Source organism: Equus przewalskii, chromosome 14 (genome assembly GCF_037783145.1).
Source record: "Equus przewalskii isolate Varuska chromosome 14, EquPr2, whole genome shotgun sequence".
Taxonomy (NCBI): Eukaryota; Metazoa; Chordata; class Mammalia; order Perissodactyla; family Equidae; genus Equus; species Equus przewalskii.
Genome location: NC_091844.1, coordinates 88,267,159 through 88,286,180, shown reverse-complemented (window position 1 = coordinate 88,286,180; position 19,022 = coordinate 88,267,159). Strand labels below are relative to the sequence as shown.

At 42.9% G+C, this 19,022-nt stretch overlaps 1 protein-coding gene across 2 annotated transcripts in view; it reads left to right on the top strand.

Annotated features, from left to right (window-relative positions):
- Positions 1-19,022, top strand: part of TRAPPC12 (trafficking protein particle complex subunit 12) — an 88,270-nt gene that overhangs the window by 39,250 nt on the left and 29,998 nt on the right. For both annotated transcript variants that reach the window (XM_008544583.2, XM_008544584.2), the window contains exon 6: positions 16,294-16,406. In XM_008544583.2, coding sequence (XP_008542805.2) covers positions 16,294-16,406 — 113 coding nt within the window. The remainder of the gene's footprint in view (positions 1-16,293; positions 16,407-19,022) is intronic.

The window sequence follows — 19,022 nt, the reverse complement described above, 5'->3', positions numbered from 1 at the left end:
TGTTTGGAAACTGAGGCTCCAGCATGGGGTGGTTGTCGGAGCGTGGCAAGAAATAAGGGGAAGGGAGAGGGCTGGGTATGATGGGCCTCCTGGGGTGTAGCAGCTTGAGGTGGAATGAACGTCTCTCAGTGGAGAACTTTGTAAATATGTTTGAAACCCATCACATGTTTGTATGAAATAGACAGCAATTTTGGAAGGACTTGTGCTGAGAGGCAGCATCAGCAGAGTTACTGAAAGCTGGTCTTTCAGACTTCCGGGAGATCCTGGAGGCTCCACTTTTCTCGTGTGGGAACTGGGCAGGCGATTCAGCGTCTCTGTGCCCCAGTGTCCTTGTCAGTATAACAGGGGTGATAACGCCTCCTTCCCACGTGTCCTGAAGGTTACACGAGGTCACGTATGTAGTTGCTTAGAGCCGTGGTGGCGCACAGTAGTTACTGCATTGGCTGTTTTCTCATTCTCTTCCTAGTCATCAGTAACATGCTGTAGAGTGCTGCCGTCTTTTGTAAGATCAACTGGTCAGCATCTGTGGGCTGCAGCAGCGCAGCTACAAAACGGTTCCTGGTTGTCAGGAAATGCAGAGCCTGTTCGAGGCAGAAAATATGGAATAGTACACTCGAGTACAGTCCTGATTAATAATAAAGATAATAATTGTCGTAGAAGTTTCAAAAAATAAGTCAAGATCTTAACTTGGTTGATGTTAGTAGGTAAATAGATGAACTGAGAAGACTGGAAGTAAAAACAAATTTCTCAACTTCCTTTTGTGGTGTTCTTCCTTAAAATTCAGATCCCGCTTCTGCGGAGGGAGCATGGAGCGGGGAAGCTCTCTTTCTTCTCAGCGCCTTGTTCCACAGCACCTTTGCCTTCACAGGTGGGGCTGGCAGGCATTCTCTGCGTCACCTGGGCTTTCCCAGACTTGAAGGAGGGTTTTTAGCACAGGGTACTCCTAGACCTTTAGCCTTACCACTATTAATATTCTGTTTATTCCTTCTGACTAAGGGAACTTACTCCTGTAGAAAAAAATAGAAAAAGGTAGATTTTAATCCCTAAAACAGGACAGAAATCAGAGCGATTATCTTGACTGGGCTGCTTAATTGAGTGGAAGTGAACCAGCGAGGCAGGGTAGACTCAGGGTCAGGGCCCTGGTCCTGGCTTCATGAAACTCGTGACCGCCCAGTGGCTGTCAGGTGCAGCTAGCCTCCCCAGGAGGAGGGGGAGGGCCTCGAGGCCGGGAGCCCTTGTGAGCCGAGTGTCAGCAGCACACCCAGCCTCCTCGGCGCGGCCCCTCAGGTCGAGGGAGGGAGTTGGGGGCTCCCAGGCTTGCTCACCCAGCCTGGCTGCTGCTGCTCCAGGGGTCCAACTTGTGTCTGCTTAGGTCAGGTAGACACATCTTGAGCTCCTCTCTCAGAAAGTTTCTCCTCCCACACTGCAGTCCAGGAAGCCCCCAGGGGGTCCTGAGCTCGGTCGGTGGGGTGTAGGGCTGGGTGCATCCTCCCTCTTCTTGAGGACATCTCATCTGTCCCTAGGCATGTGGGTGAGTCCCACGTCCACCTGCGCGCTGGAAATGTGAAATGTGGCGTGTGGAGAGGCACAGCCCTCTCCTGGTTCTTCAGGGGATACTTCTCTAGCTCATAAATCAACGGTGTTCCTTTCTCATATCACTTTCTAGCCTTGGAGGTCTACCCCTTCCATAAAAGGCGGTGGGCAGACTTCCACCCCAGAAGGTTTCTTCCCTCTCTGCCTGACTGCAGCCGAGCTCCCTGCCACCCCCTGCCCTCCCGCCTGATCCTGCTCGAGGCCTGGGGGGTGGCCCACAGCACTGAGGCTATTTTGTCTGCTGCTGACAAAAACTCAGACCTTTGAGCACACAGGCCCTTGTTTCACTGGCTCTAAACCAGCAGGCACCTAAGCACACAGCTGCGCGAAAGGCTCTGGTTTCTCTCCCTGTTGCCATCCACCTGAATCGTAGGCTCAGAGTGACTATCCATACATCAGCTGCTTCTGAATTTACCACACATGTTTTAAGAATGAATAAGAGACTCAAAAGCAGGTATTCCCTGTGGCCCTCACTGATTTCTAACCGTCGCCACTCAGAACACCTAACATCACCTGGTCAGTCCCATTTTATGATCCTGTACTGTGTGTGTGATAGGGTCCTGTAGACTCTGGCACACTGTTCACTCATCTGTAAGGAGAGAGGTTTGATGGAGATGATGCTGAATTTCCTGTAAAATAAGGAATAAAATCACTGGATTCAGGTATAGAATTCCCTGTCATCCTTCCCAACTCTGAGGACATTTTTTTCCTAAGGATGCTCAGACTAGAAAGCACGCTTCTGATTCCGCCTGAGATTAAATTGCATTGGGATACAGAGAAAGAGAAGACAGTAGCCGTGTATCATTAAGCAGCTAATTTAAGTTATGAAATAGACACAAATCATACATATACTTTAGCTAAAGTGTGTTAACATTCATCCACAATGCTATGCTGAATGTTTACTGATTTTCTTCTCATTTTTTTGTGTAACAAGCATCAATGTAACATTTTGATTCATTCATTTCATTTTATTTTGTAATATATAAGTTCAGCAAGTCATTAAAATGTGCTTTAAAAAGGAGGCTATAACTATACAAATGAATAAATAACTTTTATGAATGAGCTTTAATATATTTTATTTAAACATTGGGCATAATTTTTACCCATTCAGAATATTCATAATGAGACATGTAATAAATCTTGAGTAAAAATCATGAAGTGTTTTGTTTTTTTAATTTTCATCCAAGAGACGAATTAGTATTGTGGTATTATGTATTTCTCTGACATTTCCAGCCATTTCCTACAATTACTTTCAGCCTCTCTCAGAGGACAAAGTTGTGCGTGTTTCCACATGCACAGCACTGTCTTTTTTTTTTTTTAATTAAAATTATGATAGTTAACAACCTTGTGAAATTACAGTTGTACATTATTATTAGTCATGTTGTAGGTACACCACTTCACCCTTAGTGCCCTCCTCCCACCCGTCCTTTCCCCTGGTAACCACCGATCAGTTCTCTTTGTCCATATGTTAACTACCACCTATGAGTGGAGTCATACAGAGTTCGTCTTTCTCTGTCTGGCTTATTTCACTCAACATAATACCCTCAAGGTCTATCCATGTTGTTGTGAATGGGACGACTTTGTCCTTTTTTATGGCTGAGTAGTCTTCCATTGTGTATATATGCCATATCTTCTTTATCCAATCATCAGTTGCTGGGCGCTTAGGTTGGTTCCATGTCTTGGCTATTGTGAATAATGCTGCAATGAGCATAGGGGTGCATGGGACTTTTGGAATTGCTGATTTCAGGTTCTTAGGATAGATACCCAGTAGTGGGATGGCTGGGTCATAAGGTATTTCTATTTTCAACTTTTTGAGGAATCTCCATACTGTTTTCCATAGTGGCTGCACCAGTTTGCATTCCCACCAACAGTGTATGAGGGTTCCTTTTTCTCCACAGCCTCTCCAACATTTCTCACTCTTGGTTTTGGATATTTTTGCCATTCTAACAGGTGTAAGGTGATATCTTAGTGTCGTTTTGATTTCCATTTCCCTGATGATTAGTGATGATGAGCATCTTTTCATGTGTCTATTGGCCATCCGTATATCTTCTTTGGAGAAATGTCTGTTCATGTCTCCTGCCCATTTTTTGATCGGGTTGTTTGATTTTTTTGTTGTTGAGCTGTGTGAGTTCTTTATATATTATGGAGATTAACCCTTTGTTGGATAAATAACTTGTGAATATTTTTTCCCAATTAGTGGGCTGTGTTTTTGTTTCAATCCTGTTTTCCCTTGCCTTGAAGAAGCTCTTTAGTCTGATGAAGTCCCATTTGTTTATTCTTTCTATTGTTTCCCTCATCTGAGGGGTTATGGTGTCCGAAAAGATTCTTTTGAAACTGATGTCAAAGAGTGTACTGCCTATATTCTCTTCTAGAAGACTTATTGTTTCAGGCCTAATCTTTAGGTCTTTGATCCATTTTGAGTTTATTTTTGTAAATGGTGAAAAAGAATGGTCAATTTTCATTCTTTTACATGTGGCTGTCCAGTTTTCCCAGCACCATTTGTTGAAGAGACTTTCTTTCCTCTATTGTAGGCCCTCAGCTCCTTTGTCAAAGATTAGCTGTCCATAGATGTGTGGTTTTATTTCTGGGCTTTCAATTCTGTTCCATTGATGTGTGCACCTGTTTTTGTACCAGTACCATGCTGTTTTGATTACTGTAGCTTTGTAGTATGTTTTGAAATCGGGGATTGTGATGCCTCCAGCTTTGTTCTTCTTTCTCAGGATTGCTTTAGCAATTCGGGATCTTTTGTTGCCCCGCACAGCACTGTCTTTAATCAGTTGTTTGGAATTCCCCCTCTTGTTCACAAGGAAGAACGATGACAGTGAGCACTGAACAGACCCAGGCCCGCCTCCCTGAGTTCTGAGTGGTTTGGGGGAGTCCACAATGCCACTGAAAGCCTGAGGACACAGGCCCTTTAATCTGCTCTTGTCCTTTCTCATCCCTCCCCCTCTGTCCTCCCTTTGCTTGTGCTCTTCTTCCACTGCATGTATTGCTTCCTCCCTTCTTAAGCTGTGTGTCCATCCCTAGTACTCAGGGTAGGAGCTGCTTGCATCAAGCTTTTGCTCAGACTTCATACAGTGGGGTGAGAAGAGGTTCTTCAAAGCTCAGATTCTTATTTAGAAAACAGCAGGCAGTGAGCCGACCGCCTGCATCCTCTCGTTAACTTGAAGGCCCCCACGGCTTCAGGACACCCCTATGGGACACACCACAGATTTGGCACGTTAGGTTACACTTGGCCGCTGAGCTTTTCCACCTGTAATTGTCACACATCATTGCTGGCTGTGCAGGTAGAAGGTGTCAAAAGCACAAGAATGGAACTGGACCCTCAGTTGTACAGCCCAGGGAGCGTCCAGCCCTGTCTGGAAGCCTACAGCCACCCCAGCTTCCAGGGTAGGGGTGGGAATGGCAGGGGGTCGTACACGCCAGCTTTTTTCCCAAAATTGAGTGTTTTTGTTTTTCCTTATTGTTGACAACTTCAGAATTACTGTTCTTAGGGCTTTAAGATCTTCCTCCAAACCCTACACGTTGTTTTCCTTTGGAGAGTCATTCTTCATATGCCTGTAATAAATAGCCTTCTTTCTTTAATTTTAAGGAAAATTAAACTTTTAACTTAATTATTTTTGATTATGTAATTATCACACTAGAACAGATTGCTTCTTCCCCTGTAGGATTTGTATTCACGAGAAGTGTTGACAGGGATTATATCCATGGATAATATTGCTAGATCGTTCATATATTTTTTTATTAACATTCTTGCTTTGGTGTCATACATTTGTTGTTATATGGATGAACCAGTTTTGATAAGTTATTGTTAACAAATGTTCATAGTTTACCTTCAAAAGATAATGAAATGTCCATTCCTGACGTAGGTAGTGTGTCCGTTCCTGAGAGCGCTCATTTCCGTCTCTTGTGGGACAGTTAGATTTTCCCACGCTCCCAGCACCATCTTTCTACTTTGTTGTTTGGAATTCTCTCTCTTGTTGCAAAGAAAAGACAATGATGAAAGTGGGCATGTAAAACTCACGTAGTGCTCTGGATTTTCAGAGTACTGCTCTGCATTAAACAGTTCACTTCAACTTTCTGTGCCGCTCGAGCAAAATCATGAAGCCAGAAGATCTTTCCGTTGGACATAAAATATGTTTTGATTATCTTCAATGTGTTGTTTAAGAACTGCATTGCCTCTTCTAATACTAAGTTCAAATCTGTGTTTAGTTTAAGTTATTAGAGCTATAATGGTTTCATGTGAAGTGTTATTTCAGAACTTAATCCTTATGGATTACCAAATCAAACTAGAATTGATGAGACAACCCTTTAATTGGATCTAAATCTCCACCCTTCCTTCAGCTGTCTGCTCCTCTGTTTCAGTAAAGGTTGATTGTCACTGAGTCTATATTCCTTTTCTCCCCTCCCTCCAAAATCATGTATTTCTCATTTCTAGTTCTCAACTAAATTTGGAAACTTTTTATCAGCACATAATCACACATGATGCTCAAAATTAAATGTTCATATTTCAAATGTCTTATTTTCTTTTTGTAGGGGAGGAAGACATTTCCTTTACCCACTGTGGGTTCTTTTGGCCAGAGAACGAATTAAATTCATATGAGACAGAATAACAGGAGAAAATTAAAGCTTTTTAACATGTATACATGGGAGAGGCTCAGGCAAACTGAGCAGCTCGCCAAAATAGCTGAAGCTACCACCTTAAATATCATCTTCAGCTAAAGACAAAGGAGGATGTTGGGGGCAGGGTGGAGTCAGCTACAGGAGGTTACCAGACATGTACAGTAAACAAGAGTCAGGTTATTATGCAGACTTGAGTCCTTGCCTTCTGCATTGATGAGAGTTTCTAGAGATAAGGTCATCCCTCCTGCTTCCTGTACAGAGAGGAGACACCTTTACAGAGGGAGATTTCCTTTACAAATGTAAATGTCTCTTAACAAAGGGTAAGTAAATCCTACTTTTCAGTTTCTTTCCTGTCTGCAGTTTTTAAAAGTAACCAGACCCAAATAATCCTCATACCAAAGAGACATATCTTGGGGTGGCCAATTCAAGTCCCCCACATTTTCCATTACAAAATTAATTCACCTCTGAGTTAACATGTTCTGCTAAGGTTACACTTCCAATTTACATTACTCTGTGCCAGAACTCTTAAGCATTTATCATTTGAAGCATATTTTCCTCAATATGAGAAGACTAGTTAGTTAATCTTACTGCTCTTCATTTTGCTCGCCATTTTTATGAACTTTGACATTCCAGTCTTTTCTTAGAACAGATTATTAAAGATATGGAAATGTTCTGTTTTGGGTTCCATGTCTACAGTAGAACACCCGAGTGGAGGCCTCTTCTGAACCTGTCTACACGAGAAGCTCTGCACGGATCAGTCCTTTACCAGCCCTGCCTTCTGAGACGTGACCGTTTCAGTCGCGCACAGAGGCAGTGTGGTCCAGTCCTAAATTTCCCGTCTTGCTTCGTAGCTCTAGGAGCCCCCCTGAATTGCCCCTTAAATAATAAGGATCTGTGATAGCTTAGGGTTCACTCCGTCTGTTTCTGTCTTACACATGCAGCACTGAAGTCGAAGGTAGTTTTGCTGAGGGCTGTTTCCAGCAAAGGTGAATGGCACTGTGTTCTTCGTCAGGCACAAACGTCCGCTGACCTGTGTCCTGACGATCCAACGATACGGCACCTCTGTGGCCTCCCGTGCACGTCAGAGAATAGGGAAAGGCGTGCGGAGACCAGCAAGGCAGAGGGAGGTGTCAAGGGAAACAAGTGCAGAGCTGTGGTCCCAGCAGAGCGTCCTCCGTGACTTGGAAGTGAGACAGGCAGGCCCGGGCACACTGCCTTTGAACGTGTACCTTGTGGGGGAAGAGCAAACCTGTTAACATCGGCAGAGAGTCTGTGGGATCGATCCTGCAGTGTGCTCTCTGCTGGTCAGGGCTCATGTGCCATTGCCTCAGCTGACTTTGAACGTGTACCTTGTGGGGGAAGAGCAAACCTGTTAACATGGGCAGAGAGTCTGTGGGATCGATCCTGCAGCGTGCTCTCTGCTGGTCAGGGCTCATGTGCCGTTGCCTCAGCTCACTTTGAACGTGTACCTTGTGGGGGAAGAGCAAACCTGTTAACATGGGCAGAGAGTCTGTGGGATCGATCCTGCAGCGTGCTCTCTGCTGGTCAGGGCTCATGTGCCATTGCCTCAGCTCACTTTGAACGTGTACCTTGTGGGGGGAAGAGCAAACCTGTTAACATGGGCAGAGAGTCTGTGGGATCGATCCTGCAGCGTGCTCTCTGCTGGTCAGGGCTCATGTGCCGTTGCCTCAGCTCACTTGGGCCTCATGGCAGCGTGGCCATGTCCCAGTCCCCCTGCCCTGTTGTGCTGGTGACAGAAAAGATTCAGAGAAGATGCCACCCACCCAGCACACACAGCGAGGATGTGACGGAAGGCCCAGACTGTCTCCACACTACAGAAAGTCCTGCTCCTGCTGAAGAAAGTGGCGTGCCCCGCTGAGGTTAGGCTGAACTCGCTTCTTTTTTCTTTGGTTTTTCACTGCCCCACGTGGAGGCCTGGTTGATTTCTGTGCATCCCTCGCTGACTCTCTGTGCTGGCAGTGTGGATTTGCAGCACTCCAGGGGACTGTATAAAATGAATTTTGTAGGAGTATTTTCATTTAATGTTTCCTAAATGATTAATGAGAACACTTCTACAGTATTCATACCAACCTAGATTTTGGCAGGTCATGACTGTATGTGGGAACTTTCCAGAAAAACAGATCCGCTAGGAATTATTTTTTCTTGCAGATTTTGACTAGCCCTTTTTTTCAAGCCGTGCTCTCCCTGCAGGAGAGAGACAGGCCCCCGGGCTAGCGTGAAAGCTGTGCATATTTCATCTCGCTCGAGACTCCTTGGCATTAAGGATTTCACTGACTGCCCATGTGACTTCAGACGTGGGGAGGTGCATTTGGCAGGTCCGAGAGAATTAGTTTCAAGGTACTTTTATTTGCATTTCTTAAAACAAACAAACAAAGCTAGGTATATACAGCATTGTTAGGAAAAGCCTGGATTACGTTGAAGCAGGCTCTGTCTGTATTGAAGGTGTTGAGCAGTTTGTTTGGGGACGGTGGTCGTATCGCCTTCATTTTGTATACCCAGTGCCTCACCTCGCGTTTAGCACCTAAAACCCGCTGGGTAAATGTCTGTTAACTGAACGTGTTCAAGCTGCAGTTAATGGGCACTGCTTCTGCAGCTGCTCCTCCTCTTGCTTTGACTCTGTGCACAGTGTATTCCTTCCGGGAAGGAGTGTTTTCTCTCTGATGGAACTTGTTTCATTTCTCTTTCACGTGAGACTGCGTGTGCTTGCCTCTTGATTTTCTTTCTTTGAGATGTTCAAGCTGTACAAGACCTTTTCAGTGTAACCAGGAGAGAAGGGAAGGAGGCCTTTGTCCTCCTTGAGTCCCAGCTTTCTTCCAGATCTCTCTGAGAGTCTCAGGAAAGACGGTGTGTTTGAAGAAGAGGCTAGCCCTGGCTCTTTCTCACCCACATTCTTTCTGTTGACAGCTGCCTGGGTGGAGCCGCGGGGAGGCACTTTGGGTGTCACCTGCCACCTGCATGTGTTCTGCATGCATGCCGCCCGGAGCTCCCCATGGGCACTCTGGTGCGGGTGCTGCGGAGGGCCGTGTTGGCAAGGCTGAAGAACGGCCCAGGGCTGGCTCTCTGCCTCAGACTATGCACGCAGAGAAGACCCCGAGAGGGGCCAGTGCAGTCAGCACGGGGAGCAGCAGTGCCTCCCCACACAGAGCTCCCAGCAGATTCTTCCAGGCTTCCCTCTTCCACCTAGACAGGAGAACTGAAGGGCTGAATGGAGGAGCAGGAACAATGAATCCAGAAGTTTTGTGGAGTTTCAGCTTTTTACTGTTACATCAGGGGCCGGGGAGGACACCTTAGTATTTTAAAAATAACATTAAATTTTTTTCTTTTTTAAAAACGTGTTAAAATTTAATTCTAAACAAATTTCGCTACATTAATATTAGTTGTATTTGTGATTTTATTCACCATGTCCCCCCATCCAAGGAAGAAATGGGTAAATTTTGTTCACCAATATAGTTTCCCTCCTGAAAAGCAGCAAAGAGCTGCTCTACTCCCAAAATTGAAGGGAGCTGAGAAATCTTGTGTTGAAAGAAGTGTTGAACCACGATTCTTCTCTCCCCACCTTGGGCTTCCAGGCAGAGGCTGTTCACCACTGTCCTCAGCAGAGGCAGGGACAGACTCAGCTGCTTCAGTTTGCTTTCTTTTAGCCCCGATTAGTCTTGAAGTGCCTGTGTTGTTTTAAAAAGGGTAGGAGATAGCAAGGAAACTGTGTGCAACTGAGGAGGGAGGGTTTTCTCACATGACACACAGTCCTCCCTCCCTCGGTATCTGGGGGTTGGGGACATTTGCTTCAGGACCCCTGCAGATACCAAAATCATAGATGCTCAAGTCCCTTCTACCAGATGGCATAGTATTTACATATAACCTACTCACATCCTCCCGTATACTTTAAATCATTTCTAGATTACTTATAGTACCTGATACAATGTAAATAGCTGTTATACTGTATTGTTTAGGGAATAATAACAAGAAAAACGTCTGCATGATCAGTACAGATGCAACCATCGTAGACCTTTCCATACTCAGATGCAGAACCCACTGATACAGAGGGCTGGCCGTCTAATGAATATTCTATATAACACTGATTCCGAGTTTTAATTTGATCCTGATGAACTAGGTTACACATTTTGAGACATGTTTATAAAACTATAAATCATATTGCTTGAGAGGCTTTGGCTTAGTAAATTTTAATTTCATGTCAGTGAGGTCATGGTTCAGAGCAGTGCTTCTCAAACTTCAGTGCGCTCACTGTCCCCCAGGATCTCGTCAGGTGCAGGCTCTGGTGTGCTCCATCTGCATGGGGCCTGAGACTGCATCTCTGGCGAGGTCGCAGGGTTGAGGTTGCAGCTGCGCAAGGACCACTTTGAGAAGCAAGGTGTCAGATTCCATAGCATTCCCTGTTATCTGTTATCTCTGAGTTCACCTTATGTGTATAACTGCTTTCCAAAATTTACTGGTATCTTCCTCAAACCCCTTGTATATTTTTATGCAATTAATTAAAATAGCTTTCCTTGAATCTACTCTTCACCTCTTTTGGATGAAAATAAGTATTTCATTCAAAGCTGTGAACTTTGAAGCCATACATACCATATAGAAAATTCTGTTTTTATAACGTCATCAAACTACAGAGCACTTCTCCATGGTTTAACTGTACAAACCACATGCTCTAACTGGTAATATCCCAGCAGTTCACGGACAGAGTAGTTGTACTTGGAAAGTATTTTCCATAGAATTGACGCTTACACAGTTAAATCCTTAGGGCAGCTCACAGAAGCCTATTTAACTATTCAATGTACCTTGGATGCAGTATTAATATTACTCTTTCAGCTATAGCTGGCCACCGTATTTAATATTTCTAAGAAAAAAAATATTTTAAGTTCCAATTTGAGACCACAAGAACACAATTCTTTTTTTTTCCCTAGGACACAGATCTGATTTTATCTTTTTTCATGTGGCCATCCACATCTGCCAATAGTGCTTATTAAAAATTACATTTTCCTTCCAATAATTTGGGGATACTGTCTTTGTTGTATGCTAAATTTTATTGGTAGTTGGGTTTATATTCTCTTTCTTTTTAATTAATATTCTTTATTTTTAAAACTCTTTCAGATTTACAGAAAAGTTGAACACATAGTACAGAAAATTGCATATACCCTCTCTCCTCCTACACACAGTTTTTGTTAACATCTTGCATTATTAACATCTATTAACATTTTTAATTCATGTAGTACATTTGTTATAATAGACGAACCAATATTGATTGGCATATTATTGATAAAATCCACAGTTTAGAATCTACTCTTGGTATTGTACATTCTGTGGGTTTGGACAAATGTATAATGATATGTATCTGCCATTACTGCATCATGCAGAGTAGTTTCACTGCCCTAAAAATCCTCTGTGCTTTGCCCGTGCATCCCTCCCTCCCCCGACCTCTGGCAACCTCTGATCTTTTTACTGTCTTCATAGTTGACCTTTTCCAGATTGTCTTATTGTTGGAATCGTACAATATGAAGCCTTTTCATGCTGGCTTCTTTTACTGAGCAATGTGTGTTTAACGTTCCTCTGTGGTTTGATAGCTTTTCTTTTTATTATTGAAAAACAGTTGTATGGACGTTCCACAGTTTGTTTATCCATTCACCTATTAAAAGACATCTTGGTTGCTTCCACTTTGGGGCAATTATGAATAAAATTGCTATAAACATTCTTGTGCAAGTTTTTGTGTGGACGTAAGTTTTCAAGGTACTTGGATAAATACCTAGGAGCACGATTGCTGGACCATATGGTAAGCCTATGTTTAGTTTTGTAAGTAACTGCCAGGCTATCTTCCAAAATGGCTGTACCATTTTGCATTCCCACCAGCAATGAACAAGAGTTCCTGTTGCTCCACATCTTCACCAGCATTTGGTGTTGTCTGTTTTGGATTTTAGCTATTCCTGTAAATGTCCAGTGGCCTTGCATTGTTGTTTTAATTTGCAGTTTCCTGTTCCCTAATGACCTATAATATGGAGCATCTTTTCACAGTCGTTTGTGTGTCTTTGTTGAGGTGACTGTTCAGATCTGCTGCCCATTTATTAATTGAGTTGTTTTTCTTATTAGTGAGTTTTGAGTTCTTTGCATATTTTGGATACAGATCCCTTGTCAGATATGTGCTATGAGTACTTCTCCCAGCTTGTGGCTTGTCTTCTCATTCTCTTAATAGTGTCTTTCACAGAGCAGTTTTTAATTTTAATGAAGTCCAATTTTTTCTTTCATGGATGTTGTTTTTGTTGTTGTACCTAGAAAGTTATCACCAAACCCACATCACCTAGCTCTCCTCTTATGTTCTCTTCTAAAAGTTTCATAGTTTTGCATTTTATATTTAGGTCTCTTATCCATTTTGAGTTAATTTTTGTGAAAGATGTAGGGTCTATGTTTAGATTCATTTTTTTCCCACGTGGCTGTCTAGTTTCCTCAGCACCGTTTATTGAAAACACTATCCTTTCTCCATTGAATTACCTTTACTCCTTTGTCAAAGATGAATTGACTGTATTTTGAGGTCTATATTTGGGTCTCTATTCTGTTCCATTGATGTATTTTTCTTTTCTTTTGCCAGTATCACACAATCTTTATCACAGTAGTACAGGTCTTAAAGTTGGGTAGTGTCTGTCCTCCAACTTTGTTTTTCTCTTCAGTGTTGTTTTGGATATTTATGGTCTTTTGCCTCTCCACATAAACTTTAGAATCAGTATGTTGATATCCAAAAAATAACATGGGAATTTTGATTGTCATTGCTTTGAATCTATAGATCAAGTTGTGAAGAACTGACGTCTTGGCAATATTGAGTCTTTATATCCATTAACATGGATACTACCTCTCCATTTATTCAGATCATGCCTGATTTCTTTCATCAGAGTTTTATAGTTTTCCTCATATAGATCTTGTGCCATATTTTTCCAGATTTATATCTAACTATGTCATTTCTTTTAATGTTAATATAAATGGTATTGTGTTTTTACTTTCAAATTCCAGTTATTCATTGCTGGTATGTTGGAAACCAGTTGACTTTTGTATGGTAACCTTGTATCCTGTGACCTTTAATTGTTTATCAGTTTAGGAGTTTTTTTGTCACTCCTTTGGGATTTTCTACATACACAATCTTGTCATCCGCAAAGACAGTTTTATTTCTTTCTTCCCAATCTGTATACCTTTTTCCTTTTCTTGTCTTATTATTATGACTTCTGGGCTGATGTTCAATAGGAGTGGTAAAAAGAGGACATCCTTACCTTATTCTTGATCTTAGGGAGAAAGCATCTAGTTTCTCACCGTTAAGTATGTTGTTAGCTATAGGTTTTTGTAGATATTCTTTATCAAATTGTGGAAGTTTCTCTCTGTTTCTAGTTTGCTGAGAGTTTTTATGAATGGGTGTTGTATTTTGTCAAATGCTTTTTCTGCATCTATTGATATATCATGTAATTTTTCTCCTTTAGCCTGTTTGATGTGATGGGTTACATTCATTGATTTTTTTAATATTGGACCAGCCTTGCATACCTGGAATGAATCCCACTTGGTCATAGTGTATAGTTCCTTCCATACACTCTTAGATTTGGTTTGCTGGTGTTTTTGTTGGATTTGATTTAGTTAGATTGGATTTGATAATTTTGTTGATTTTTGTATCTATGTTTATGAGCCATATAGTTTTCCTTTCTTGTAATGTCTTTGTCTGGTTTTGGTATTAAGGTAATGCTGGCCTCGCAGAGTGAATTAGGAAGTATCCCCTCTGCTTCTGTTTTCTGGCAGAAATTGTAAAGAATTGGCATCATTTCTTCCTTAAATGTTTGGTAGAATTCACCTGTGAAACCATCTGGGCTTGGTGCTTTCAAATAACCTTCCAAAAAAGGAAGGTTGTTACCTATTGATTTAATTTTTTAAATAGATATTGGCCTGTTCAGATTATCTATTTCCTGTCATATGAGTTGTAGTAAAAGTGTGTTTCAAGGAATTTGTCCATTTCATCTAAGTTATAAAATTTGCAGACATGGAGTTGTTCATAATATTTCTTTATTATCCTTTTAATGTCCGTGTGATCAGTAGTGATGACCCTTCTTTCATTTTTGATATTTGTAGTTGATGTCTTCTCTCTTTTTTTCTTGGTTAGCCTGGTTAGAAATTTATAAATTTTACTGATTTTGTCAAAGAACCAGCTTTGGGTTTTGTTGGTTTTTCTCTGTTGATTTCCTGTTTTCAATGTCATTGATTTCTGCTCTAATTTTTACTCTTTTCTTCTGCTTTTATATTGCTTGTCTTTCTGTAGCATTCTAAGGTGAGAGATTAGATGGTTGATTTTAGATTTTTCTTTTCAAATATATGCTTTTAATGCTGTAAAATTCCCTCTTAGCACTGCTTTTGCTGCATCTCACAGATTTCGTGGAGGTTTTTTTGGTGAGGAAGATTGGCCCTGAGCTAACATCTTTGCCAGTCTTCTTCTATTTTGTATGTGGGGTGGAACCACAGCATGGCTTGGTGAGTTGTGTGTAGGTCCATGCCAGGGATCTGAACCTGCAAACCCCAGGCCAGCAAAGCAGAGCACGTGAACTTAACTTCTACACCACTGGGGTGGCACCCCCACAAATTTTCGTAAGTTATATTTTCATTTTCATTCAAAATATTTTCACATGCTTTTTCATTTTGTTTATTTATTTAGCTGAGAAAGGTTTGCCCTGAGCTAACGTCTGTTGCCAGTCTTCCTCTTTTTTTTTAATGTGGGCCACCACCACAGCAAGGCCACTAACACATGAGTAGTGTGGTTCTGCTACTGGGAACTGAACCCTGGCCACCAAAACAGAGAGTGCCAAACTTTAACTACTAAGCCATCAGGGCTGGCCCTTTCAGGTGTTTTTTTTTTAATGCAGAAGCTCCCCAGGTCCATGGGCAGTTGCCAGGGTAAAGAGCAAGTAACTCTCTGCCACTTTGTTGTATATTCAGCTCATTTATAAATTGGGTGTTGGAACTTCCAGTAGAAGTTTTGTTTCTGTGCTTATCTTTTAGAGCTTGAGGTTCTAGAAATATTCTCTCCCTACAGGTAAATTCTAAACCATATAGGGACCGTTATTGCTGTTATTTCTACTTAAAATGTAGGGATGAAAATGACCAGCTTATGTACAATTTACTGTGTTAGCCTAATCCCATGTTTAGTGATGCTGACGGTCAAGAAATTTTTCTTGAAGGGGATGGGGGGATGGCAAAAGGGGTAAAGGGGCACAACTATATGGTGAAAAACTAGACCATTTGTGGTGAGTATGACGTAGTCTATACAGAAACCAATATATAATAATGTACACCTGAAATTTACACACTGTTGTAAGCCAATATGACATCAATAAAATTTTTTTTTAAAGTTCCCCTTTCTCAGAGAACTGCCCTCATTCCCCTTGGCACACTGATGGAGCTGGAAGTACCTGGGAATCGTTCTCTCTGGGGCAGCCCTGGGGGTGGCATTTTGAAGTCCAGCTCCCTTGCCTCCTGTTGGGACAGCTCTCAGGTAGAACTTTGACTGCAGAGTGTGCATGTGTGCACACATCACCGAACCAGGTTGATGCTCCATCCTCGCGACCTGGGCCTGAGATGCTCCCTTGCTGGACTTCCTCCCCTAGTTCTGCATCCCCACGCCCTTGCTTGCTCACAGATCCTCCTCTCAGGGTTTCCGTCTGGGGAACCCAACCTGAGCGTCCTTCAGTTTGAGCTTGCCATACCAAAGAAATGTGAAGAACCCATGAGTATTCTGTGTTTTCTTTTATTGGAGAAAGGGGCAGTCTCTACCTTTTCATTCACTTTGTGATAGTTTCTCCATGATTGAAGCATAATTACGGAAATAGTCATGACATCCACCTGTCTCCTTTGATAATTGCCTAGAAGATATGTACAGCTTTGCAGAGAAAACTAATATAGCTGGCACCACTGCATCCCTTTTAGAGGGATTCTGTCATCCCTTCTGCTAGGACTTCTGCAGACCCCTCCGTCAAGCGCTAAGTAGGAAAGTGTGCCTGGTTATAGCAAACTAACTCCCCTTTGACTTGATTGCAGGCTCCATGGTGCCCTTCTCAATGCGGATCTTACACGCGGAGCTTCAGCAGTACCTGGGGAGTCCCCAGGAGTCCCTGGACAGGCTGCACCGAGTGAAGGCCGTCTGCAGCAAGGTAACAGTCGCTCCAGGTGGCCTGCTCTGCCGTCTTCCCCGGGATGGAGAATGCATTCTTAATTTCCTTCTCTCGCGAGAAGCATACCACGTTGCTCTCTGCCCATCCCACCCCACAGACCATTATCACCGCTTCCTCGTCCAGGAAGGCTAGGTGACCTGATTCATTGTGACCATGGTATTCATTGTTCTCACTGAAATTATTTTTGGGGAGGTGGATGGTTTTTGGCAAAGCTTGAGTCCTGAAATCCTTCTTCCTTTGTATGATTGGTAGATCAAAATCAGGAAGGTTTTTTCTTGGGTAGAAATCACACATGTGAACATGTGCCCATGCTGCCAGTGGAAGCCCTTCAATGTGCCAGACCACTCACACGTCCTCCAAGGACTGTACACACCTGCTGGTGTCAGACAGAGAGGCACGGGAGCAATCTTTAAAGGGATAATGGCTTCACATGTTCCAGAATCAAAGCAAATTGTACTGTATCGTGACAACTGTCATCATAATACTGACCTTGAAGGCAGATGGGCTCAGAAGAGCCTTCTGATTGATTCTTGGTTGTGAAGTAACACTTGTGTGGGAGGCACCAAACTGGCACATCAACAGAAGACGAAGTTATCCCATGAAGTGATCTTAGGGAGAAATGTGGGAATGCGAGTCTCCGTTTCCCACTAAATAATGTTAGGAGGAAACATGGGATTGCGGGTCTCTGTTTCCAGGCTGTAGACAACCCTACCCTCTGATCCTTCATCTTCAGAATGGAAGTAAAACCACCTTTCCTACTTGCCTCACAGTGTTGGTGTGCAGGCCAAATGAAGTAATGTCTGCGGAAGTGCTTCCAAAGCTAGTAACAGGCAGTTAGGAGCCGCAGCATAGTATGATTTTTTGAATTAGGCTGTATTTGTCAGTTTCCTCCTTTCAGTTCAGCTATGCTTGATGGAGGTTTTACGGAGTTTCAAGTTGTTGTTCTCTGTCTTCCCAGGAGGGAAGCAGGTGCGCTAGCTTCCTGTGCACAGGGGGCCTTGCTCACACATCACAGCAGCCCTTGCTGGACACCTCACACCCTCAAGCTTCATATCAGCTTCCATTTTTTATGTCATAACTTAAAAGATAAAAAGAAGAACTGTTTGCTTTCTTGTACTTTGATCAGTTGATGGGGAAATTGTGTTATCAACTTTTTTAGATTCTAACACTTTTTTCCTTAAATCTTAAAACATGGTTAAAATAATTATTTTCGGAAGTAGGAAACACGTAACTTGTTATTGAGAAATGCCAAATCAATGATTTTATAAACTGTACACCGATGATCTTTTAATTATGTTTTTTACCTCCATATCACATTGGGGGAAGTTTTTATGTATTTGAGAGAGAAAATTCTGAGTCTTAGGATCTCTTGAGGGTAGAAAAGTCAGGTTTGTAGAAACAGTTTTGCAAGTCAGTTTTCCTGGTCCTAAATTATTTCGTACCTTCAGTATTAAGCTCCTTAAATGCATAATACAGCATAACAATTAGAGATGAGAGGTGAGAGAGTAGAGTATTCTCCCCATTAGTGTTCTGGCCACTTGTCGTCTTCCTTCTTAAATACTGTGTCATGTTCATTATGAATTAGCCTCTGTCCCTAAGCATTTTTCAAGTAACTCATTTAATTCTCATAACAGCCCTATGAAGTAGGGGTTATTATTATCCCAGTTCAGTTTACAGATGAGGAAACTGAGGCACAGAAAGGTTAACTGACTTGCCCAAGGTCACGTGATTGGGCCCAAGAAGCCTGGCTCTGGGGTCCCTGCCCTTAATCACTCGCCTGCACTTGTCACTGTAATACGTCCCGATTGAAGTGAGAAAGACCTAAGAGGCTCTCTCCTCTTCCACCCTGCGGCAGCGTCTGTGCTCCGGCCACAGGAAAGGGTCTTGCTGTGTTTGGTGGTGGATCAAACAGACTCAGCAGACCCCTGTGATGAGTATCTGACATACCCGCTCCCTGTGCTCTGTTGGACCGGGTCCCTCCTCAGACTCATGGGTGGTTTCATCCCGAAGCGGCAGGTGGTGACAGCTGACAGCTCGGAGGCGGGAGGAGAGAGAAACAAGAGCTCTAGTGCAGTCACATGACAAGAGCGTTTCTCTCCGGCTGACTTGGCTTTACAGGGAGATGAGAATGTAAACATGCAGGGACCCACTGACAGTGTGCGAGCACGACTTGAGTCTCTCGAGTGCTGCCTGCTTCTCACAGTGTGAACCTGTCACCACAGGTGGTATAACTCCGCCGTGTATGGGTAGCTGTTTTTCTTATGGTGTGACCCGAATGTAAGCCAGTCCCTCTCGTGGTGCTTAGTGGGCAAAACGGAAGGAAAACAAGCACTTGGTGCTGGAGGAGACACTGTGGTCTCCAGCTGAAAGGGTTTTCCTGGATAATTTCAACATGTAATTTCTGTGTGCTCCTTAATGTGTGGACTTAAAACTTGGCCCTTCTGCAAAGAAAGGGTTAACCCCATGTGGCATGACTAGTTGATGCTGAAAGAGAGAAAGGGAAGGACCTGGAGCAGGAGCGTACCTGGAGCTTCCTCCACTCTTAGCCCTGAAAATAAGAAATACAGGCCTTGAACCTCGCTGCTAACTTCCTGT